The 24,908-nt window shown below is 41.7% G+C and overlaps 5 protein-coding genes across 7 annotated transcripts; 3 read left to right on the top strand and 2 right to left on the bottom strand.

Moving 5' to 3' along the window:
- Window positions 1-8,208: 8,208 nt before the first annotated feature.
- LOC131889463 (proteasome inhibitor PI31 subunit-like) lies at window positions 8,209-9,069 on the top strand (the record flags this gene model as incomplete). Its single annotated transcript, XM_059238569.1, is given in 1 exon segment — window positions 8,209-9,069. A coding segment is annotated over 1 exon segment (819 nt). The 3' UTR covers window positions 9,041-9,069.
- A 4,301-nt stretch (window positions 9,070-13,370) lies between these two features.
- On the top strand, window positions 13,371-15,610 carry LOC131889460 (ATP-dependent RNA helicase DDX51-like). 2 transcript variants are annotated; one of them, XM_059238565.1, is made up of 3 exons: window positions 13,371-13,489; window positions 13,628-15,092; window positions 15,169-15,610. In XM_059238565.1, the coding sequence occupies exons 2-3, from the start codon at window positions 13,716-13,718 to the stop codon at window positions 15,589-15,591; spliced, it is 1,800 nt and encodes a 599-aa protein (XP_059094548.1). In that variant the 5' UTR covers window positions 13,371-13,489; window positions 13,628-13,715; the 3' UTR covers window positions 15,592-15,610. The 2 variants fall into 2 exon arrangements, with proteins under 2 accessions (XP_059094548.1, XP_059094547.1); XM_059238564.1 differs by having other exon boundaries at window positions 13,462-15,092.
- On the bottom strand, window positions 15,599-18,049 carry LOC131889462 (GPN-loop GTPase 1-like). The gene is made up of 3 exons (XM_059238568.1): window positions 17,765-18,049; window positions 16,279-16,784; window positions 15,599-16,208 (listed from the first exon to the last, which is right to left on the bottom strand). Exons 1-3 carry the CDS (start codon window positions 17,910-17,912, stop codon window positions 15,729-15,731), a joined length of 1,134 nt encoding a protein of 377 aa, XP_059094551.1. The 5' UTR covers window positions 17,913-18,049; the 3' UTR covers window positions 15,599-15,728.
- A 1,710-nt stretch (window positions 18,050-19,759) lies between these two features.
- LOC131889464 (steroid receptor RNA activator 1-like) lies at window positions 19,760-21,483 on the top strand. 2 transcript variants are annotated; one of them, XM_059238570.1, is made up of 3 exons: window positions 19,760-19,942; window positions 20,346-20,875; window positions 20,944-21,483. In XM_059238570.1, exons 2-3 carry the CDS (start codon window positions 20,562-20,564, stop codon window positions 21,323-21,325), a joined length of 696 nt encoding a protein of 231 aa, XP_059094553.1. In that variant the 5' UTR covers window positions 19,760-19,942; window positions 20,346-20,561; the 3' UTR covers window positions 21,326-21,483. The 2 variants fall into 2 exon arrangements, with proteins under 2 accessions (XP_059094553.1, XP_059094554.1); XM_059238571.1 differs by having other exon boundaries at window positions 19,937-20,076.
- A 1,205-nt stretch (window positions 21,484-22,688) lies between these two features.
- On the bottom strand, window positions 22,689-23,243 carry LOC131889465 (dolichol-phosphate mannosyltransferase subunit 3-like). The gene has a single exon (XM_059238572.1). It carries the CDS (start codon window positions 23,084-23,086, stop codon window positions 22,805-22,807), a length of 282 nt encoding a protein of 93 aa, XP_059094555.1. The 5' UTR covers window positions 23,087-23,243; the 3' UTR covers window positions 22,689-22,804.
- Between the last annotated feature and the right edge of the window lie 1,665 nt (window positions 23,244-24,908).

The following is a 24,908-nucleotide window of genomic DNA, read 5'->3' on the forward strand; positions in this document are numbered from 1 at the left end:
AGGTTGGAGAAGAAAACACGATTGGTTCCAGCAATGTCTGGCATTGGGCCAAAGCAAATTCTACGGATCTTTTGAATTATTTAACACTTTTACCCACTTGCCATTTCGTGTTATACGGTCTCTGTGGTCTCCTATTCTCTGAGAATTGGCATCGATCCTACTGTAGTCGGAGTAATAATGGCCCCTCATGGCTGTCTAATTCGATTCAGGGGAATAATCAGGTCAATGCTCAATGCGATACATATTCAATAAATGAACGGGGTTTGTTTGCTTTACTAATGCAACATCAATGCGCCAAAAGGTTTGCGGACACCTTGTAATCAAGAGTGTAACGAAAACCTTTGCGCCTGTGGAAAACGAGAATATCTTAAAACCCAAGGTTTGAAACATTGGGCCAGAGGTCTCGTACAACAAGCAGCTCAATTTTGCGCATTTTTTTTCTTTAGTGCGTAATGAAATTGTTCCGTCCCATATTGACCCATTGAGAATGGCACAACGATCTAAGGCCTCGTTACATTAAACCATTTCAGAGCAATAAGAAACAGACCTTGTATTTTTACTCATTTTTTTTATCCTTCATGTTTCCGCTGTGTTCTGAGCCTGACTTTTACTCTATTCATGCTTGCTTTAATCGATTGAATTATGATTCTAACAAATCGTTTTCTGGATTAATAACTATCGATTGACGATCATAATTATCTTGATCAATCCGATCAACGAAAGAGATCCCCCCAAAATAGTGCAAAAATAATTTTTTTCTAATGCATACAAGCAAGTCTTCTACAAAAGTGGACCGTTATGTGATAACTTCACTAGCCGGTTTGGGTGCATATTGTGATAGGGTAGATTTATATTTTAATGCTTTGTGAGTATGAAACATTGAAACATGTAAGCCAATGCTCCGATTAGTTGGTAAGTAGTCCTGTCCCTAAGTAGTCCCATTAAATTCATTGGCCTACTTATGCAAAAAGGCATTGTTTAAAGGATTCAAGTGACCAGAGCGCTTAGGAACGACGGTACTGTGGTGCTGTTTCGTAAAGCCTGAGATCCGTTCTCCGCCTTTGATAAAGCCAAAAATAGGCGTGGAAGTTACCCATAAAATATATGGAAGGCTTTTGAAGATGAGCATAACTTTAGATGAGCCTTTGAGAACCAAGACTCTGTCCGATTATTAGTCTTGAGAACAGCACTCGTCAACATCTAAACATTGGAGGAGCATCCTCAAAGAGGTGTTGAACGACGATCACTACGAGATGAACAAGATGTGTGAGTGTGCAAAGATATTTGCATAGAATCCAGACTTCTTGAACAACAAATGAAGCATCCACCCGAGCAATTACTAAGACAAAGCCGAAAAAGTGGCATAAGAGCAGAAATATTTTCCTTCAAATGATATAGGCTTTGTAGTCCGTTTAGGACGAATCCAGAACTCTCCATGCTTGCCATTTATTTGTTTTTCTTTTCATGAGATGTCATTAGTCTCAAAACTCCGATTGCGAATTTTTACTTCTACTATAGCTTGTTAGGAAGGCATGGAAATATTACGAACTGTTGTTGTAGGCTCACACACGTGAACAAGCACTTGAAAGAGCCGACCGACTGTTTTGATCTAGGACTGCAAGTAGGGCGTGCCAAGTGTTTCCAGCATTCAAAATACGATCAATCATCGTGCAAATCACTTAAGTAGTCTTGTAATTGACTTCAAACGTTGTAACAGTTGGTTAAATCATGTAATATCACACGCTCAAAATAAACGGGATCATTTATATTTCTCAACCATCCATTTGATATTTGCATCCGCATCTTTTTCCTCATTTCCTCATTTCCGAGCTTTTAGACGCATCTAATGGAGTTTTATATGAGTCCAACTATTATAATATATGGTTGATGATGTCCACAATGTCTAGTATATTACAGGACTTATTTCGCATTATCTTGAGATTGTCTTATAAAGTCTTGGACCGGGTTTTGATCACCTGATTTGCATGAGTTTTGGGGAGTCATGCCGGCTTTAGTCTTGGCTAGTTAATGAGCCATTTCAGGATAAATATTGGTGAAAAATGATGCAGTCAGAAGAAATGGTCCCCATAATTATGACTGGATCAGAGTTGTGTATATGCGCTTTCATAAGCTATTCCTTGGACCAATTACTCGGTTTGGGTGCTTTCAGAAGTCAGAACGTTGTATCGTAGCGTCATCTGTACTTTACTTCAACACTGTTATCCCCATATTTGGAAAGTAACGATCCCGGATGTGGGTTTGGACAAGTTTCTGTTCTGGAAGAGAAATGGAACACTGTCGCAAAGTTTAAAGTTCTTGGTACAGGATTAATGGTTGACCCTCCAATAAACAACTTCAAGCAAGGGTGGGTCTCATCCCCTAAATAGTTCACTTTCTCTGACTTTTTTTGTTAATAAGTGGAATACTATCAGCCATAAATGATTACCCGCCTTCTATTTTATTGTTTTGCCGCTATAGGGGACGTTAGGTGAAGGGAATTCAAAGAACAAAGTGGCCCGGCACCCTGATTTTGGGGATTTTGTGGAGGGAGAACAAAGACAAACATCACAGTCAACTCGCACCGTCCGCTCATTGAATTTTCAATAATTGAGTGGTTTTGAGCGAGTTGTGTTACAAAACCCTACTAAATGAGCATGTTTGGTGTTAATCAGTGAACGCACTCTCTAACTGACTCAATACCACAATGTTATTTGCTTAGACAAGGGCGTAAAATGGAGTAAATGTCGAAATTCAATACATGCACAGTGCGGTTTGGCTGGGCATGCTGTCTTTAATTTTACTCCATGGAATAACGTCAGTTGTTCATGAACACATTCACTTGACAAGCCCCATATCTTGAGTTTTTAATATTTAAATTGAGACATACATTTGCATGTGAAACAGATATGCTTGAATAAATCTCATACGCAGGTTGGTGGAACTACAATTTAGACTACGATTATTGAACGAAGCATGCCCATCTTTGGCCTTTATCCGCAACGAATTCTCCACTCATTAATTCGTGTTCAGAGTTTTTAAAATTACTTTCACCTCTTCTTCTCGCCCTACATTTCTTGACTCAGGTTGATGCAGTTCACGCCAGGATTACGCTACATTCTTCAACTGTCATTTGCAAAGATCTTGTTCCATGCTCAAAGCTCCATCTTGATTTCCCAAAAGTTGAACCCGGAACCTGGCACACTGGCCTGAACCTCATTTTGTACGAGTATGTGTATGGCTCTCAAACCTTTTTTGCTACAGAAAAAAAACATCTACCAAACTATAAAAAATGGGATCTGAATTTTGGCTCATTTTTTCTCGTTTCCTTGCGTTTTGCCAGTGATCTCCCCCCAAAATGTTCAAAGTGGGTGGGTCCGAGTGGAAATCGTTCCATTTGTTCGGTTCTCCTCGTACCTTTGCAAAAATAAACATTGTTCGAATCAGCGGTGCTTATCTGTTTGCAACCTTGTGTTTCCACCTTATCAACTGAAATCTTAAACCGAGGGTGGAACTAGAAGTCGCCTCTAAAATCCAAGATCGTAAAAAAAAGATGCGCGCTTCTTTCCTTTGAGGATTTGATTTTTTTTCTGCTTTGCCATTTTCGTGCAAAATTACGTTCTCTTCGAAATATCCAATGACGAAGAAGAAGGCTGAAAAATGAATGAAGTTTCTCCCCTTTCGAAGACTTTCTTGCCCATTTTGTCATTGATTTCATGTCCCAAATGTACTGGCTTTTTATTGTTCTCTTTTTGATTAAGAAACTTGTCTCGTAAATTGTTACAAATCAGCGAAATTCCCCCAGGAAACGCCCAAAGAAGCCTTTTTTTGATTGGCGAAGAGCTGATATATTTGATCCAAATTGGAAGAGGCTTAGAAAGGAATTGTTCAGAAGGGAATTGGCATAAGTTACTTCGAAGAAAAGATCAAAAAGCCAGAAATAGACCCTGTTTTCCTTCATGAATGTTATGAAATGTACAAACTACACATCCGGGTTTGTATGCAAGAGAAAATTGGAACTTTTTAGATTCCAAACAAATGCTTTCAAAGCACAATTGTTCTAAGCCAGGTCCATATTGTTCATAATCATTTTCTATTAGCAACATTCTTAAACTCCAGCAAGCCTATCAAGTTTTTATGATACTTTGGTATGGAAATTGGAATAAGCAGGTTAGAAATTACAAAGGTTATGTTCGAAAATAGTTTAATCTACCTTCAATTTCGAGCTTGAATCAACTCGATTCCACTGGATGAAGAATGAGATTGAACTAATTTCAAAGTTATTTCGGTATCGCAGAGCATGTGTTATTAAAAGATGCATGAACTTGTTTCAAGGTTTGCAAAAAATTACTCTCGGGAACGAAAACACAAGCGCTGATCTGGAAACGGGAAGAATTTGGGTCAAGTTCAGCAACATGACCAATGCTATGATTTCAAATTGGACCAAAATATCAGGCTTGCTGGCTTATGTATGAAGTTGATTAATGTGATGGAGCCATAGGTTCTCTTCTGGCAAGTTGGGCGACGAGTTATGGCAAACAGTACTTAAGGCAACATATAGCACGTGATTCAAAGACAGAAAACGGGTAAAATATTTCTAAATTCGTTAAAAAAACCATGTCAAAATACTGTGTGCTCCCTGCCTCTTCATTTCTTTCATGTGCACGGAAACAAATCGAGTCAATTCATCTGTGATATCACAATTTTCAATCATCCATTAGACTCCATTTCCATCTTTTTTTATTTGCTGACCCATTCTGGTATATATTCAAGTAAGGGAGATGGCTCTAGCGCAGTTGGTTAACGCGCGACCGAGCTAAGCTAGGGTTCATGGGTTCGATCCCCCCGCCCCCTTTCTAGTGGATCATCGCCTCGAATGGCGGCCCCAGAACCCAGAATGGGACAAAATAAATATATTCATATTGTAACATTGTAAAAACAAACCTGTGATCCAATGAGAAAGATCTCGCAATAAAGAGTTTTTTGTTTTACATATTTATTTTATTTCATTACACACCACATGGCATGACCGTAAGTCGCAAATAAAAGATAATTGTTAAAGGGTTTTTTTAAATTTGGGTTTTGAAGGACCGTCTTAACCTATTAACCACTGTAAGGAATGGAATTCCTCGATGAAAAGAGATAGATATCAACATCTACGAAACTATACTATAAATAATTGTCATTCTTGCTATTTTCTAGAAATATTCTTCATTACACAATTCCAATATTTTTCAGAATAAACTGCAAAAGTCTTTCAAGCAAGGAAGTGCGTAACATCCATGATACAGATTTTGTGCAACTCCAAAGTTCAGTTCTTGCTTGAAGTGGGCTAAATTCCCTGGGCTAATCAAACTGCATACGATTCATGAAACGTACACAATATTCCACATCTTATTCTTCATTGTCACAGTTTCAAGAATGCATAAGGTGAGGGCAACGTGCGAACTTATTAAAAAAAATACAAATTATACATAATCGGCCCCATTGTGTAGATATTGCCTAAAGGATAAACATAACTCTCTCGAAAACGACCTTTCTCTTTACAGACCAGAAAACAAAAAGACAAAGATTGGGAAATGCATCTTTCATAATTGTTCGACATACAAAATGACCAAAACATTTTGGCTTGTCAAAACGAAAAACAGATTATAACAAAAGGTTTGATAACCCCTATTGAGCACTCGATCGATCCATCCACCAACTGACAAATCGTTGAAATGCCATGTGGAACCAAGAAGAGACCCATGGTCGATGGGCCATAACTGGAAAAGGGCAAAAAGTGCAACACAGTCCAGGTTTTAGGAGATAAAAAAAGGGCAAAAAATTAGCCGAAGAGTGGAAATAAGGCCAAAAATATATCCAAAGGTGAATACAAAATCAACAAAGAGGATATATTGAAATCTACTGTTCAAAGCAAAGCCAATTTGAAAGGTGACATTTTTAAAAGCGAATTCTTGTCTCAATTTCTGACAAAATTGACATGACTTTGTCTTGAATGAGCCCTAAGAATGGTTTCCATTCCTTTGTTTTCGTTTTTCCTAGCAAAAGAACAGCGCCAATGATTGGATTAAAGAAGTAGTGGTTTTTTTTTCTTTTCAAAGAAATAAGTTAGATAGCCTGAAGGAAGTAAGGAAGGGCACTTACTTGTCTATCTTAAGACCTGGCTTATCTGTCTCTTAGGGCTCATTTAGAAAAAAAAAGGTGTTTTTTTTCAAGATACCGTATTCAAGCCAAACTTGCAAAAAGTTGCCAAATAACAATAAAAAGGTGTAAAAAAGCGAAGTGAAAAAAAAACATGTTTTACGCTATTTGCCCCTCCCTAGCCATAACTAAAGTCAGGATCCAAAACGCCAAAGAACCCTTGTAAACCCACAAAATACTTATCATACGTGTCTTCAGATAACTGGCGACAAAAATGTCTAAAATATTACACCTTTTTTAAGTGCGTCTGTTAAATGTACGGCAGGGGTAGACAAGTGATTGAAGGTTTAAATTCAAGGAGGATAAGGCTAAGGGATCTAGCAATATTAATCAGAGTAGATCACCTACAATCAAGAAGAGACATCTAAAAAGTGCAGGAACATGAAAATATGAAATCCAATTGTGAACTTGAGCTAAAATTGAATGCTGAAAGTATTCAAAGAGACCTGCTCAAATGGCAATGAGATTTTGTTATTGAAGCAGTTCATAATTAGGCAGTTCTCTTACATTTTTACTGTCCAACTTAAATAGTCAAACAGTGAAAGGACAATTCGACCCACGATAACTTATCCCAGGACAAGTTGTCCTAGAACCCAGTAAAGCAAGTCATTAGTATATTAGTTGCCAGTTTAATTCTGGAAACACGTCATCAAATGTGTCTAAAGTAGGTTCCTATGGTGTGAAAATGTAGCTCATTCTTAAACATAAAATCTATGTTTCACGATTTGAGTAAGATTTTTACAAACAAGTATGACTTATTTTCTTTCGTTTTCAGACTTTTGAACATTGCTTTGGAGAAATGTTCGTTCTGAGTTAGCATACATAGTCATTCGACTATCTGAATAATATATTTTGTTTTTGTTTTTGCCACTTGATAAAAATACATTTGCATCATTCTTCACATGGCTAAGAGTGTCAGAATTATTATTTTTTTTCAGTGAAGCTCAAAGTTTGTTTCTACTTTCGATTATGAATACTTTTCCCTCTTTAACAACCTGGTTGAATGCATATGTTAGGAGAAATATCTTTTTTGTAATGCAGTGAAATTGTGCATTTCAATCAATTTCTAGATTCGTGCTTACAATCAATACTTTTGGTTGTGACACACCTTACGGATACCTGATATGACTAAAGCCTTTTCTAGACGTAGAAGCAGCTAAAATAAACAAAAACATTTTAGTTGTGTTGATTCAAGGGCAGTACAAACTGTTTCTGCCCAATTCGATTTATAGCACCATTTTCATGGAGCTTCATTCAATTGATTATTGTGAGGCAATCTCATGCAATGGTGGGAGGTTCTATTAAAAGCGCAAAACAATAAACCACTAAACTTGGCCACGCTTTTCGTTTTTCTGCCCTTTTGCGCGTTGTTTCACGAGGGCCATTCAAATATTGCTAGTTTGATGGCAAAAGTAACCATAAGTAAGAAAATATTGGTAGGGAAGGCAAGCTGCAAAAACTCTATTTCGTTTTTAAAAATCGGAGTTGAGAGATGTGGACTGGGTTTTCCTTCCGTGTATGACTACCAATTGATAACGGTTAAGTTTTTCATTTGGATTCATTTCTTAGCTCGAAGGGTTTCTGATTACTCCTCTCTATTCCACAAGGAAAATGATAATCCGCAAATAAAACAAAAACTCAAGCACCAAACTGCATACGAGCAATCAAAAACGTTCACCTTTAAGATAACGTTCAAACTTCCTAATCCTATTCGTACATTTTTCACTGGGATCAAGGATCCAAGGATCAAGGATACACGATGAGCATGTGTTAGAGAAATGACAACCACCTTACTAGAATTTCTCAAATTTAAAGGGACCTTCTAAATCTTAATATCTTACCAGTCCAATCTGGTCACCCTGAGCTTGTTGATGTATATCCAAATATCAAAATCATTGTAAACGACTTGAGTAACTTTCCAACTTACTGGAATCCGATCGAATCCAGGTCGATTTCTGAATCCAATCCCACCCAATCCAAGAATCCCCTCCCCTCGACCTTTGAACCGACCAACGTGACTATGAGTGGCTTCGGTTGGGACCTCGTTCAAAGGTCAACCGAACGGGATATCAGCACCCATAACGATGTGGTGGTGGCCTTCACCCATTGGAAGCTGTTGGCTTTAGGCCTTCGTTGTGTGGGTAATGGGGACCATTTTCAGGCTGGATCGGACCCATCGCCCTCTGAACTGCTTCCGACCGATTGGAACAAAGATAATTCAGCCTTGTACACGCTAAAATATCGACATCACGAGACCACGGCCGACAAATATGTTTTGAAGGCCATCGTGGCCGGATCGTCCTTGATATTGAGCCTTGTCCGAGTAGCCGATGAGCAAGTCACCACCTTAAGCGTGGAATCAGAGAAGTGGGTCGATTTGGGTGACAAAAACGTCCTCAAAAAGGACGAATTGGCTAAAACCGTGGATAAAGAGTTGTTGGATCCGATTTTTAAGCCATCGTCAGAAACTGAGGCCAAAGCTGAAGAGGCCAAAGGTCAAAGCAGTTCCAGATTGCGGGATGAGTCTCAGGGCTCCTCGTCCGGTTTGAGAGTGGGTGGGCCCCGGGGACCTCTCAGACGGGATGATTTGCTCTTGGGCTCGTCAGATTTGGATCCCTTGGGACGAATGGGTGGACCTGGAATGGTATTCGAACCGGGGAACTTCATGGCCCCGCCTCGAGCCCGATTCGACCCAGTACATCCATATATGCCTAATCCTGGGATGGGTGGTCCCATGGGACCAGGGATGGGGGGCCCTATGGGTCCAGGAATAGGACGGAGGCGTTTTGGGGATGAGATGCAACCCCCCGGATTTGATAACGATGACATGTTTGGCTGAATAAATTCAAAGTGGAACTGGGCCTTAAATGTTTATGGATAGCATGCGATTATTTATTTTTAGGCCAAATGATCAATTTTACTCAAGTTTTGCAATCAAAGAAATATGTATGATGGGTATAGGGTTCTTCGGACAATGGCAGTTTGGCATTTGTTACATTAAGTCTCGCTTTTTACCAAAAATGACAAAGTCGTGTGCTTTGGGGGAAGAGGTACATTACTTCGAATGAAGTGTTATGGTGGCAATTTTCGATCTGTAGGAGCGTGTTTTGCGGGGATTGAAAGTGTAAAGATTTTGATTGCCACTAATGTTGAACTGTACTGGCATCTTTTCCCTCTGCCTCAAAAGTGTTCATCTCAGTTTTAGTCAAGACCATACCGATAATCTTTCATCTTATGATGGCTGTAGATCATCGAAGGTCGGGCATTTCGTGGCTTTTTGTTGTTTTTTGGCCAGGCCCAGATGAACTATTTTGTAAGGATGGTAAGAATGTTGATAATCCATGAGATTAATTCAAAATTCCCAATTCAAGTCAGCCACTATATCAACAGTTTTTTTGAAGAAATGTATGCATTCATCCAAAAGCCGAAGCTTATATACTTTGCTCTAGGGCCTTTCTTTTCGCCTTATGACTCGTGCCACCATAGATAAATACATAACAAAATAGATTCGTTTTCTATGCGTGCCACCAAAGTTTAGCACTTGTGTATGACGTCACTCCGGCCACCCTGTATGTTACTGGCATTTTACCATAAAGCATTGGCCAAGAGTATAGACATATATGGATCAGATTGGACACGAGGTGCCGTTTTGATTCCATTTCGGCAGCCGTTCGTCTCAGGCCCTTTTTTTCGGCTCATTTGATAGATGATTGTTGGCACTATATTTTTTGATTTCTCAAAACTTCTCAAAAACGAATGTAAAAGCTACCAGAGGTCGGCAAAGTCGAGTCCGCGTTTTGCTGGCGCACACTGTAGAATAGATGAGTCACAACTAAGAGGCTGTTAGGGTTTGGTTTCTAATGGTAGAGGCGCTAATTTCAGTCAGCTGGTGTAACAATGTTCAAAACGCAGTCGAGGTAATCCTAACATCTCTGGTGTAAATTAGGGCTCTCTAGTAGGAGAGTACAAGCATGAAAAGCTGTTCCTGACGGGCGCAGCCTCCAAGATCCACGAAGCCAAATTTCATAACAATAGAAAATAATCGGAACCATTTTTAGGTGACAATGCGTGCTTTAATCCTGCCGACGACTTTTTTTTTAAAAGGAGAGCCAATGTCATGCTGATTCTTGCTCTGGTGGTTATTTTTTTCTTGCGGTTTTGTTTGAATTTGGAGTAATTCAAGAAATATATTCAGATATTGACGGAAAATCCAAGTAAAACACCCAACTTCAACCGGCGTTGTCAATAAACGGATGGCAGGTTCTTTGTTTGACAAAAAGGGTTGCCAGAGAAGACTTCAGCTTGGCGTTAACATAAGATAAAAGTAACTAGCACATTCAAATATGATTCAATAACATCAAATATACGTAAACCATGACTTGGGTAGTTTTCTCAAAAACTCAGTGCTAAGTATTTACATTTACCTGACCAATCAGGCCAATCTTGACCAATCCAAAATGGCCTCACTTGAAATTCATTTTTGAAGTTGGGAGATTTACTTGGACTTTCCGTCAATATTTGAATATACTTCTTGAATTGCTCCAAATTCAAGAAAAAAAGCAAGGAAAAAAACCAGCTGAGTAAGAAATTACATTGCATTGCCTCTCCTTTTGAAAAAAAGTCATCGGCAGGATTAGAGCAGGCATTGTCACCTAATAATGGTTTGGATTATTTTCCATTGTTATATACTTTGACTTCTTGGATCTTGGAGGCTGCACCCGTCAGGGGCCGCTTTTTATGCTTGCACTCTCCTACTAGAGAGCCCTAGTATAAATCTGAATTGTTGTCAATATTTCCAAGTTCTCAATGACAAAGGTTCTGGACTACAAAATGGCGCCTTCTGGCTCAAGCTCCGCTTAACATTTTAAGCGCCAACTTCCAAGAGATACCGTAATGATTATTTATAGGAAAGCAAAATCCTAATCACTAAGAAAGTCAGAAATATGTTTAATTTACAACATTCATTTTTTTTTCAACGTATCAATTTGTTTAAGTTGCAAAGATCATATCAGCTGCGTCTTTTAATAATGGCATTAAATTTCAGACCTTGTCATGATTTCTATGTAGCAACACATTATTGTAGTAACTCATTCATAATTAGACTTCATAACCAGGTCTTTTAGAATCAGATGAACATGATTAAACCTAAAGGATAATTTTTCCAGTGACTTAATTCAGGTTTACCAATCCTCCATTCCTGCTATAGCAATGTTAGTTTTTGGGGTTATATTTAAACAATAACCAAGCTCTTAGGTGTTGTTTGAGTCAGATGTCATCCTATTGTAATCCAGCACTTTGCTTCACTGGCTGCAAGAGCTTGATTCAATCCATCAGTAATCGCTAGGCTCCGACAAAATATGTTGGATTTTTGGCCCAATTATGTCATTTTTATGTTGCTTAAAACAACCCAAATATGTTGATTTTATGTTAATAAAAAACGTTTTGGTTTGTTGTTTTTGTCCCGTTTATTTTTCCTAGCATAAAACAAGGGCCAGTTAAAAATTGCAGATGAATAGGGTCTTTATTGACTGCGAATTTGCATAAAAATTTGCAAATAAACTTTCCAAAACATAGGCAACAGGACGTTTGAGCAGAGGGGCTATTTTTGTCATCAATATCAAGCAACACAAACATGAAAATGAATATTGCATTATAGTATCATCAAGCACCAGTAATTAAGCCTGCAATGCTTAGGGAGCAGATTCTTGCCATATCTATGCTGGCTCCTGATTAGTAGACCTTGCCAAAAAAAACAGTTGTCATTTTGGCCGAACTTTTTTGTTAGTTGGGAAAGAATGAGGAAAAGTTGAAAAAATTGCGTAAAAGTTGACAGAATACCAAAAAATTAGCAATTGTGAAAAGTTGAGAAAAAGATGAAAACAAGAAATGTTGAGAAATGAAAGAAGCAAGGTAATTAATTGCAAAAACGTTGCTACCATGAAAGGTTATTGTTTGGCCTGTTTGTTGCCTTTTTTCTGTTGCCAAATTCTAGGCAAACAATTGCATATACATGGTGATCTTTTGAGTTTTTTTATTTCTTTGACAAGACATTGAATCTTTTTTATCATAATGTTTGACATTGCGACACTTTTTAAGTGATTCTGATGTTATGGTACAGTATACAATTGATTCTTTTCAAGAGTCTAGTGCTATTCCTTAGGGCACTTTTGCTCACTTGATGATTTTCAGTGTTAGGCTGGATCAAACCCATAATGGTAGCTATGGCAAGCTCAACTGCAGCTTCATTTTTGCTGACTTTCATTTGACATATCTATAACAGGGAGGAGAAGAAGAATCTGAAAAAGCCTCACACCTCCAACCCTAGCCAATAACAAGTTCCTGATCGGCCCTATATGTGTCTTATTTGATCCACAACTGAATAAGATCCTTGTTCTCAGAAGTCATCTTTCGGTAATCTTGACTAATGATATTCGGCGTCAAATGTAGGCGACGGCGCTGTTAGACTGGAAGAGCGCACGCCTTTGCTGCAATCTCGACTACTTAGCCGTGAGCGGATGTGTTAGTGACGACTGAAGGTCTACGTCTACGATCTAATCTGCAATGCTTAAACGCTTATTCTCCAGAGAATTTCAAGGAGTGCACTAATCAAGCCTTCTCGATTAAAAAGTGACCAGCTCGCGTAAATTATCTCTTTTCGGTTTATGTCTTCGTTATAATTCACAATAAAAGCCCGAAATTTAGTTTCCTAGCCTTACCATGCTTCGTTTGTTACCTTACTTAAATGTAATGTCAAAATTTCAAGTAAATTCCCTTACAGTCTACATGCATAGGGAATTTTGACCATGGAGTATTAACTTAACTTAGAGAGCATCAATTCCACGCCCATACCGTCATGCACCCAATGAAAGGGAGAGTAACAGTTCGTGAGTAAAAGTGAGTAATTTCATTGGCTAAACCCACTACAACAAACTGTTCAAAGAATCACATGATTGGTTTACAAATTTCATTTGAGGGAGTACACGGAAATCATGTAATGAAAAAAAGAGATATTAAATAGAATTGAGCATAAGAACGAACACCCAATTTTCGCTAGACAGTACTATATAATACTATTTTCTATCTTGTCCTGGTCACTTGAGAGACCTGTTTTCCTCCGTACCGTAGGTACCCCCAACTGACGTTCTCCCTTTCTCGCTTGTCTCGCAATCCTTCTTCCCCATCCCTCGCGTGCGCTCTTGCCGTCTAACAGCGCCGCCGTCGTCTACATTTGACGCCGAATATCATTAGTCAAGATTACCTTTTTTTGGACCCGAAACCCCCAAAATATGTGAGTAATATTTTTTATGCAAAAACATTTTATGCTCTGACTCTACTAATCAGTAATCAATCAGTAAGCAGTACACACAGTACACACAATCCCACTATCGTTCTTCTTTTCGCTCTTTTCAATGGGATCACGTCCAAGTGCTACCAAAACAAAAACAACAACAACCCAAGCACATGGTGGGCTGGTATATATAAAGGTTGCCTGGGTTCAAGTCAATCCCACCAATATGGAACAAATCCCACGACATTGGGGTGACGACGAGGAAGAGGAACAAGAAGAAGAGAAACATGAAGTGAAGCCAACCCCTCTCAGTAGTCCCCAGGTCAAGCAGCCGCCCCCGCAGAACGGCCCTACCCTCGGCGAACCTGAATCCGTATCCATTGCCCATGAGGCGAACGATCATGATGGGCCCAGTTTGGCCAAAAAGCGGAAAAAGAGCAAAAAGACCCAGAAAGGCCCGGCCTCTGGAGGTCCCCAAGCCGAGTCGGGCTTTCAATTGTTGGGCCAATCTTTGGGTCCGGGTCAATCGGAAGTGCGTCGCGTGTTGCCCCCCTGGCTCACCAATCCTAATGTCGTGACCGTGGACTTTGAGCAAGACCAATTAAGCGTGGCCGACATGCCCGGTTTAGACCCCGACACCGTGGCCAAACTCCGCGCCCACGGGATTCACAATCTGTTCCCGGTGCAACGACAAGTCATCCCAGGACTGCTATCCCAAGGATCCTTATTCCGCCCCTCGGACATCTGCGTTTCGGCCCCCACGGGTAGCGGCAAGACTTTAGCCTATGTCATCCCCACTATCCAATCACTCAAACGACGATTAGCCCCGAGTCCGCGGGTTCTGGTTGTGTTACCCGTCCAAGAATTGGCCAGTCAAGTGTTCCACGTGTTCCAAACCTACGCCCAAGGCACCAACCTCAAGGTCAAGCTCCTGACCCCGCAAAGAGCCTTTGAAGCCGAGCAAAACGAGCTGGTCCAAGAGTTGTGGGAAGCACCGGGTCAATTCAAGCAATTGGCCGATATCGTGATCACCACCCCCGGACGATTGGTGGATCACTTGACCCGAACTCGGGGACTGGATTGGCACTGCTTGCGATACTTGATCATTGATGAGGCCGATCGGGTCATGGAGAATATCCAGTATAATTGGTTGGCTCAACTGGAGACACGGGTGGGACTAGATCGGGTCCGGATGCAGCCGTTCACCGTGTGCACGGCTCAACGTAACTTGATCCCATTGCAAAAGCTGTTGTTCAGTGCCACGCTCAGCCAGAATCCGGAGTATCTCGACTCGTTGAATCTGTTCGAACCGCGATTATTTACATCCGTGGTCAAGCCCAAAGATATCCTGGAAAACAAATCCCAAGCCACGATCTCGGAAGACGCTCAAGAGTTCGTGGGACAATACACCACGCCCGCCGAGCTGAACGAGGCCTTGGTGATTGTCAAAGATCCGCTCAAGAAGCCAATGATCCTCGCGTATCTCTTGCGAAAGAAGCGGGTGGAAAAGGCCATCGTCTTCACCAACTCCATCGAACACGCCCATTACCTCAGCCTGGTGCTCAAGCAATACGGCTTCTCCGTGGGCGAGATGTCCTCGCAGGTAAGTATTCCAAGTTATGAAATTGAAGTGTTCGTCAAGTCTTTTTATCTAATGATGTTGACCTTTTCGCCTACAGGTGTCCGCTAAAAGAGGGCGAACCATGAACCAATTCCAAGCGGGTAAATTCACGGTTCTGGTGAGTACAGACGCCTTGGCCCGTGGAATGGATTTGGGACGGGTGGATTTTGTCATCTCCTACGACACCCCCAAGTTCATCCGGACCTATATTCATCGAGTGGGTCGCACTGCCCGAGCTGGAACTCCGGGCCACGCCCTAACATTAGTTGAGGCTGGGAAGGCGGAGCGGAAGTTACGGCATATTTTGAAAGAGGCCAATAAGACAGACTTGCCGAGTGAGGAAGTCGATGAAGACGATCTAGACGAGAAAACCTATCAGGAAGCCATGGATAAGGCCACGACTCTTCTGAACGAGGAGAAGGCCAGGGTCGTGGCCATCAATGTGAGAAACAAGAAGAAAAACTTCAAGAAACGGAAATGAATTTGAATTTGCTGCTTCACCTTCCGGCTCGTTTCGATTTCACACATTTACAAGGCTAGTGAATGAAGAACCACGGCTTATAAAGACAAAGGCCGTAAATGTTTTAAACACTTGATCTGATTCATGACAACAAACTATCACAATTTCGTGCCAGGTTCCTTAGCGACTTGATCGATCTTGTCTTTGGTCTTGGCAGCATGTCGAGCTAGATAGTTCTGGAATGAATCGCGTTCTTTACTCTCCTCCTCGGCTTCATCGTCCCTCTCCTCCTCACTATCCGGCTGATCTTCATCTCCCGGATGTCGCAAATAAATAGCCGATTCAGATTCCATGGGCATGGAGTGAATGAGACTCGATTTTTTCCCGCCCGCTTTTCGCCTCTCCTCCTCGACTTTTTCGGCCTCGTCCTTTTCGCGCCGGAGCCGTTGGTATTCCTCTTTGTACTCGGTCTCATATTCGAGTTCCGCTTCGGTCACCTTGTCCAAGAACTTGTCCACACCCATGCCTGTCATGGCCGATACGCCCACGGATCGGAGCACACTGTAGAACTCTTCCAAGGCCAGAGACAGTGACTGGGCCAAGTTACTCACATATGACGTCTCATGACTCAAGGCCTCCTGTAAGCATCGAAAATAATTGTAATCTCAATGCCATCCCTCGTAAGAGCTTATTCGGATCATGGCTGACCTGGAACAACTCAAAGTCCTCCATCCATTCCACGGCATACTGATTGTCCACCACGTCGATCTTGTTCATCACCACGATAAAAGGCAACTTGGTCTTGTACAAAATACTGCAGGCATACAACATGTTGGACATGAACGTGACCGGATTGGTGGAGCGCACCGAATCCATCACGTACACCACCACGGTGGGGCATTGAGAGGCCAGAGCCTCGGTGATGATGTTGCCCGAGGCTGACCAAGTGAACACCTCGATTTGTCCGGGCGTGTCGATCACGACGAATTCGCTCAGGCCGGCGCGCTTTTGAACCAGATCCAGGACCTGGTCAAATTTGGTAGCGAAGAGATTCAAGGCCGTCACGATGCCGCCATTGGGTCCGAGCCCGTATTGCTTCATGACCTCCTTGTAGTTGACCGTGTCGCGAATGTCAATGTTGGCTGGGTAGGGTACCTCTAAACACGCCGGATCTAAGTTGATCACGTAGGGTGATTTCTTGCGGGCGTGGAGATCTGAAATGTGGAAAGTCAGGTTTGTGAGAGCGATATTAGGCATCGTCAGCCTTTCAAATGTTATCGATATGTTATCGGTAACCCGCTACTTGTCACAAGGAGAGCGTAAGTTCATGGCAAATTCTGCCAAAACGACAGGCAGGACCCAATCATAAACTCTTCTTCATTCTAGTATCAATGAAGAGGCGGCATCAAAGAGTTAAAAAAAAATGTTTGATTTTGAGCATCCCAAAATGAACATTAAAAAAAATACTAATGGAGGATCTGTCACCTTGTTTGTGTCAAGAGGATTGAAATTAAGAGAAGATAATGGTACAGTGTCTCAACAGCACCAAAAATTGCAATCTCTTGAACCTTGTTACATTACTTGGAAAACTTCGTTCACAATGCGATATCTTCATTCTTCTCAACTAGAAACCAAAAGTCAAACCTAAAAGTAGGCACGCAATTTGATTTTTTGACATTTTATCTTTTCTTTGACTGATCAATACACGGGTTCAAAATGAGAGGCAAGTTCACAAGTTCGTCAACAGTAAAACAAAAGCCTCAAGTGAATCGTTCACTGTAAAGTTAACAGTCTAATGCTCTACCCTGTGAACCAAACTTCGACTCGTAATTTTCAAAATTCATCTAACAATACACGAATTTCATGGCTGACGTTAAGAAATAACTTTGCATATATATCACATGGCATCGCTTGATTTCGAAACTATTTAGATGTCATCTCTCTTATAACTCATATTCAGAGACAATTAGGATCTCGATTATCTGACTTGTATGCCAAGACCCGCCATTCCATATGTACACAAGGCTTATCATGATTTGCCCATCACAGTCTTCACTTGATATATAAGGCCAGCCCAAGCAAGACCCAAACCCGGGCCTCTTTCTGAGGGTGGGTGAACCGTACACCGGACTTCATAGATCGAACGATCTCAACCACCCATCGATTGGATTGAGTGGTTACTATGAAGACCTACCTGAAGTGAGACGTTGGACAAACGTGGTTTTCCCGGAACCGGCCATGCCCAACACGATGAGACAGGTGGGTGGTTTAGTGGGCGTGGAGGAGGAGGAGGAGCAGGTGGCGGCGGTATCAGGCGCATCAGCGGGCAATGCACTAGCCATGATGTTTAGTCAATAACAATTTCGCCCTGTTTGATCTAAACTCAATTTGAAATAAGATTTGTTGGCTGAAAAAGTGATCAAAGGGATTAAAGGGATCCAATGCTGCGTTGTTGATAGTTTTGTTGTTTTTATCCCACAGGGTGACTCGTTCAGGCGACAAAAAAATAGAAGAGCAGGACCTCTGGCAAAACAGAGGGGAATTTAGATATCCGTGGACAAGTCTATGAGCAAGAGACATTGGCCATGATATCTTCATTAATTTCTGCGGTAAGGCTCAAATGAATAGAAACATCAAAAGCCGCACTTTGGAGGGTGATTTGGCTTGCCTTGGTTCCTGTTTTAATTGGTGAATGTGTTAAGATCTTCAAAGCTCTATTGAGACCCTATTTTGCTATTCAGACTGACCGTCTGGCCATTTGCTAGGAAATTTTTGCCCGTGATTGTTCTTCTGTCTTGGGTCGATCTAGAATAGACCTTTTCATTGAGCGGAGGAGGCGCCCTCTACTTCGTCTAGGTGAGGACAAACAAAGATAGATATGAGAAAGTGTGCTCCAAGATGTGAAACTTTGACCAATTACTGTGACACAATAAACAAGCCATCAACGGGAGGAGAAGTGGTCCAGTGGTTAGCGCAGTTTCCTAGCATGAGAGAGGTCCCCGGTTTGATTCTCCTCCTGACCTTTCTCAAGGAAACTTTTAGACGCTAACCACACCCTCCAATGGAGAACCACAACTGATACAGACACAACACTGCCTATTGGAAACACAAGGACAATGTGATGGCTGGCTTGGTTGGCCCCCTTTGACCCTAGCACATTAATACAAAAAACTCTTCTGGGAGACATTTCAAATTCTCTATGAGTAAAATTTCAAATAGTCATCATTTTCAACAAATAGCGCAAGGAAAAGCACAATTTCACACGTTTGCGGTGACTATCTTTAAAATTGTTATTTCTTCTAAAATTACCATTAGCTGCTATAGCACAACTTAATGGAAAAAGGTGCTGATGTAAAGTAAATGGTTTGCTGCAAGTACATAATGCATAGCTCTCTGTTTATCCTTATTTTGCATGACAAAAGTGTTTGAAATTATACCCTTACAGGATTGGCAGGGTCTCTCAGAAGAGATGGTCTGCGTATTTATGGTGTTGGAATAGATCAGCAATAAGTTGTTCAGCAAAAAGTACCTTGTTACAGTCAGGCATATTAGAAGCATATTCTCATATTTCTCCATTTATACGTCTGCAACAAGAGAAGATATTCCAATGTATATTACTGAATAAGGTTACTTATATGCAGATTCACCAACTTGCAATGGTGAATTAGTTCATGAAGCTAAAAGTCGATTTCAATAGGGGATGTCAAGTAAAGGAAATTCAAGGAAAAATGTGGTCCAGCACCATGATTTTGGGCATTTTGGAGAGAGAGATCTAAGACAAACATCACAGTCAACTCACACCATTTGCCCAATGAATTTTCAATAATCGAGTAATTTTGAGCGAGTTGTGATACAAAACCCTATTAAATGAGCATAATCAGTGAACGCACTATCAAATTGGCTCAATACCACCAATGCCTAGACAAGCATGTAAAATGGAAAAAATGTCAAAATCCAATGCATGCACAGTGCGGTTTGGCTGGGCATGTTGTCTTTGATTTTACTCCATGGAATAACGTCAGTTGGCCATGAACGCGTTTACTTGACTTGCCCTATACAAATGGTGCCATAGAAAACCATAGAAATCCTTAAAAAATAGATATGAAGTTATCTATGAATGGTGCTCATATCCTATGCAAAACCAAAGTTCTGATAAGGAGATTTGACTGATTTCACTGTGCATTCTCTAGAAATGCTAGGACTTTTCAACAGCTGTAGGTTTTCACTTTGACCAGGTTTCGGAAGGGGCATGCGTATGGTCGTGAGTACCGGGGCATCTGTGTGCATATATCTGAGCGCTTGGAAAAGAAGGCCCTAGTGGGCACAAGAGGCAGTGTTGGCTTAACTGCGATCTCGCTTATCCGTCTAAGCAGTAAGCGCTACTCGATTTTTGTGGGACAAATCCGGGTTGGGTGCGTACTCTACTGCGTAGCGTGCGAAACTAGAGAGGAGCAACGAAGGCGAGACCCTGTAGTCGACACGCAGGATCCCGTTCATTTCTTTGGGGTAAGATTCCAGGGGATTCCAGGGGATTCCAGGGCCCATGCATAAGTAAGAGTGCCCGCCCTGTCGGGAGAACAGCCCTGCGCCATGGATGGACCGAATGTTGGTGATGTGGACGGGGATGAGGGTCCGGGGCTGGGCTGGTCGCCCGAAACCTGGTCGAGTCTCAAGGACACCGCCTTGGTGGCCCTAGCCTTCTCGTTAAGCCTGGCCTTGGTCTTGATTTGCGTGGGAATAGGCTGGATGATCATGTGGAAATTGTTCCTCTCTAGGTTCCAATTCATCCGTGAGATCCTCAGTTCCGATGAAAAGGAAGTCCAATTCCGGGAACAAAGAGATCGAGTTTCCAGCAAGAAAAAGCTCCGCAAAGATTAGGGGTCACCCGCGGGTTGACCCACCACTTTCAACCGCCTTCAAGCCCAGCCATCGAAAGACAAGCGACACATTACCCCGCCCATCAATCCAGCCCCATTGTGAGTGACACGCCCATGGCGTCCGATGACGAACCACGCCCGGGCAACTGGGACAAGGCCTGGAATGATCCACCCCTATTCAGTTACCAGGCCACCAGTGCCAAGGCCAGTGAGCCCACGGGCGTCAAATTGAATAAACGTGTGGGGTTTCCGGGCACGCTAGCCCCAGCTACGCCGAACTCCAGCGTGGCAACGCCCGTTCCGCTGGCCTCGGGCTTAGGGTCGGCCCTACCCCCGCCCCCGCTCAAACTACATGATGCTGGAGCTAAATCTGAAGGCGGGCTCTATGTGCCGCCTCCACCCGTCGGCGGACCCTGCCTCCCGCTCAGGTAGGACCGAATGAATGAAGGACACCCAACGTTTCGGGTTACCAAATTTGTGCCCTTATCTGCTTCAGACCCCCGGCTTCTGACAACGCAGGTAAATCCCAGGCGACTTCAGGACCCACCCCAGAGGTGGTCTATGATTGTGACTCGGTGGTGGCATTGTTGAACCAGTCCTTGGCTCGATCCTCTTTGGCCACGAAAAAAGCTCAAGATATCCAGAAACGTATCGATACCATGGCCGATAAATGGAAAGCGGGTGCCTTGAACCCGCCCGTTCAAACGGGGATGGGTCGAATAGCGGATTTGTTGGAGGCTGAAGATGCGGCCAGTGCGGAGAAGATCCAGCTTTCGTTAATGGTGGACTGGCCCGCTGTGTGCGGCTCTTGGCTGGTGGGCATCAAGCATTTGATTATCAGCTGCAAGGAGGACCAGGCCGGTAGCCCTCTCCCGTGATTGGGTTGGCAGCGGCATATTTTATGCACAATTGTGATATGGTGATCTTGAATCCAGGACGAACCTATGTATCAATGCCCGTGATTTAACAAAAATGTGCCACATTTCGGCTTCAAATTTGGAGGCCTTTGTTGGATTACAGAAATGAGTGAATGTAATCCCTGACTGAATTCCTAATCCTGAAGCGGGAGAACGGCTCTTGGGTCAACAAAATTGTTTCATATGTATACTTCTTTGAGGTTTTATAATCGGACTTCTTTTACCAAACTGATGATAGAGAGATGTTCCAGTAATACAAGCCTCTCCACGAACCCGAACTCATGGAAGGCGTTTTTGGCGTCTAGTTCTCACCCTGTCTGTCGCACAAAAAATTTTCACCTTTTCGTTCATTCACTTCCAAATCACAATGCTATGAGTCCATATTGTACGGGAACTTTTGTCGGGCATATATAGGAAGAATCTGGAATCTGGAGGCATATTCGTTGCTTTCCTTTTTTTGGTTATTCTGGCACAATGCGAAATAATGTCCATTTCTCAAGTTGTAGCCCACATCACTACTATACTCAGTTTGCGCAAAGAAGGATTTATATCCGCCTCGAAAGCTTACATCGTGACAGATTATACGAGTTATCGATCAAAGAAAGGTCATGGACGAAAATATGTTTTTTTTTTTCACTTCGCTTTCTTTAGGACACAAGCCATGTAACATACGACACTCGACACTGATTTCCCGACCAAATTTTGATTCCTAGGACAGCAAGCAAAGACAAATTATTCCCGAAAAATGCTAGAAAACCAGACTGAATTATTTACCAAACTATCAGTAATGGATGCAAAAGGAAAAGGAATGCGTGCAAAGGATCATTCCTGCGGGTGCGATTAATTATAATTCGTAAAATTGAGGCATCTTATTGTAACTTCATTTTCAGAGTCGATCAATACCTTCTTTTCTTATCAAATGCTAGCACGTATCCAAATGTTCGTCAGGAACATAAAATTGAAAATATCTTCAAGAATGCCCTTCAAGAAAATACTTGGTGGGTATAGTCAGTCAACTCTTCCACATACCTCAAATCGAAGTTAGACGACCATTGCACAAGAATAAATAGCAAAGAGTTGAAAGAGTTCAGTTAAATTATTCCAGCTCTAACGAACGCCTACCTCAAGAATCTCAAGAAATTCTTGGGGAGAATAACTACTTCTTCAGATTTGGGACTCTCTTCTCGTTTTTCTCGTTCTCGCTTCCGAATTTCCCGGAATACGGAACTAACCTGAGTAAAAAGTCATTCACCTGTCGTCTTCAATGAGTTAGAATTGCATGCCAATTCAACAAAAAACCAAAGCATGATAAGGGTAGGACCAGGACACGAAAACTTGAGGGAGAATATTTATTTATGAAAATTATCACAACATCAGGGCATGGTCATTCCCAAAAGCTGGGTCAACTTTCTCATTCCATTCACGCAATTAGGAATTCACTCATTTGGCTTTGAATCCCTTTTTCTTGAGGTCCGCTTGGGCTTCCACAATTTGGGATTGGAGCTCTTGGGCTGCCTCTTCGCAGTCATTAAAAGTGGCCACCCGGTAGGCGATCACACCTACCGAGTACAACCCAAACAGAGCCACACCGACCACGGGCAAACTTAATACGGTCATGGGATGATTGCGACCCCATTGGGGAAGAATCATCTCCATGTACAAGGCCCACCAAATTGATATCAGCACGGTCAGGACCGTGAGCCATTCCGTTAATTTGGTCATGGAGAAATCCGACTGTCAAAATTTTGATCGAGAATAGAGCTTGTTCTGAACCACCGAGATTAACATGTGTCAATAACAGTCGCAAGAAAACCGTCAAATGCAAATGTGGATGCCTAAGCATTCAGGCCATCAGTGCCATGTCAGTTTTTTTGTCATCAGGATTCGCGGATGGTCAATATTCAATTAAAAGTTTTCGTTTCCCTGTGGCAGGAATGGAGGAGGCTGATCGATCCGCCTTCTGCTAAGCCTGAACCGAACCAGCCCCCCTAAAGTGAAAGGAAAACAAACAGCTGACGTTATTCTATCCAGCAAAATTATCGACAAGATGCCCAGGAAACTTGCTCTGTGCACAGATTTACGTTGTCACTTGTCATCTATTACCTAGATATTATATCCATTGCCCATGATACTATCGCTTGTAACAAGAAGTCTGGCACAATCACGGAAAAGCCAAAAGACAAGCAAGAACTCATGAGCTCCCCAAAAATGGCTCGGAATCCTCACAAAGGTCGGAAAGAGATGTCCAGGGAGTTTCATTTTGCAGAAACCAGCCTCTAAAGGCTCATTAAATTTGACTTCAATATGAAATGCTTCAAGTTTATTAGGAAGTAAGTACTTTCTGAGACCACCTTGGCAAAGAGGCTTTGAAGCGGCTTGATAATTCGAAACTTACTTTGTACTGCACAACACCTGACTATAATTTGGAGCAATCATTTTTATGCTGTCCAGCCAACATGGAGCCATCAAGTTTGCAGGCTATAATTTGTGAACATTCCCAAATAGTCTAGAACAGGGTTTTTTAGCCAAATGTTTGCCTAAATCATGGTTTGCGCCAGTGTCATTGAAGCCAATTGCAAGATCCCTCTTGTACTCATACCTGAGGGTGTCAAAATCAATACAGACATCTACATTAGCGTTTTGGAGGAGTGAACACTTCCACAGATCCAGAAACAGGTTCAGGAACACGTCTATACATTTGTGTAAGATTAAGCATTACCTTACAGCTCAAAGAGGACCTAAGCCTGATGAAAGGCAAATATTACAAGCTTCTACGACAAAAACGCTTCCTAACTAGATTACTAACCAATAAGCAATAGTTATTTACAATACTTTTCAATGAAATCACTCGTTTGTTTGTAAGATGCATTTTCCCTAGCTGGTTTCAAGTGGTGCACCGGGTGCACCCTATAATACAACTAGAGAACATCTTAGATAAGGAAGTCATTTACATAATGAGGGCATTGAGATCAATACCACTAAAATTCAAGATCATATAAAAGGGTGCACAGACCATCTCTATAAGCCCTCTATTTTACTGAATAATTGTAGCAGGTCTTATTTCTTACTTAAAGAGCGTCACCCAGCGAAAAGGCAAAAGACTTCGAGCATACTAGGTTGCTAAGTAAACTCTAAATGCTGTATGTGCTTTGAACAAAACCAGCTTTGCATTAGGGCAAAACTTTTGTGATTAAGTCATGCCTCAGTTGTGTTGAGCTTACAAGTAAACATTCCACAGGAATGGAAATTAATCTTTCTTGTTAGTAGAGCTTCGGTCATGTATTGAAAAAGTATTCAAAGGAGTTTGTTTTTGAAAGTTGAAAAGATATAATCTTGAATGGCTGTGCTGAAAAGTGGTAGTAGGAACTTTGTTCTGCGTTGTTTCAATATTATTATAGTTTCAAGGAAAAGGAGTTAAATGAATGGAAAGATTCCATTATGGGCCAAAATAGTAGAAACTACAAAACACACTAAAATGCAAGATATGCAAAAAGATTGGGAAAATTGAAGAAAAAAAACCATTTGTCTCTGTTCAGACAACCCT

The sequence above is a fragment of the Tigriopus californicus genome, chromosome 10 (assembly GCF_007210705.1).
Source record: "Tigriopus californicus strain San Diego chromosome 10, Tcal_SD_v2.1, whole genome shotgun sequence".
Lineage (NCBI taxonomy): Eukaryota > Metazoa > Arthropoda > Copepoda > Harpacticoida > Harpacticidae > Tigriopus > Tigriopus californicus.

Excerpts from the sequence above, each read along its gene's own strand:
- LOC131889464 (XM_059238570.1), top strand. The coding sequence starts at position 20,562 with ATGGCGTCCGATGACGAACCACGCCCGGGCAACTGGGACAAGGCCTGG. Across the intron at positions 20,876-20,943 it reads GGACCCTGCCTCCCGCTCAG|ACCCCCGGCTTCTGACAACG; the intron begins GTAGGACCGAAT and ends TATCTGCTTCAG.
- LOC131889462 (XM_059238568.1), bottom strand. The coding sequence starts at position 17,912 with ATGGCTAGTGCATTGCCCGCTGATGCGCCTGATACCGCCGCCACCTGC. Across the intron at positions 16,785-17,764 it reads TGTCCAACGTCTCACTTCAG|ATCTCCACGCCCGCAAGAAA; the intron begins GTAGGTCTTCAT and ends TCCACATTTCAG. Across the intron at positions 16,209-16,278 it reads AGGACTTTGAGTTGTTCCAG|GAGGCCTTGAGTCATGAGAC; the intron begins GTCAGCCATGAT and ends CGATGCTTACAG.
- LOC131889465 (XM_059238572.1), bottom strand. The coding sequence starts at position 23,086 with ATGACCAAATTAACGGAATGGCTCACGGTCCTGACCGTGCTGATATCA.
- LOC131889460 (XM_059238564.1), top strand. The coding sequence starts at position 13,611 with ATGGGATCACGTCCAAGTGCTACCAAAACAAAAACAACAACAACCCAA. Across the intron at positions 15,093-15,168 it reads TGGGCGAGATGTCCTCGCAG|GTGTCCGCTAAAAGAGGGCG; the intron begins GTAAGTATTCCA and ends TTTCGCCTACAG.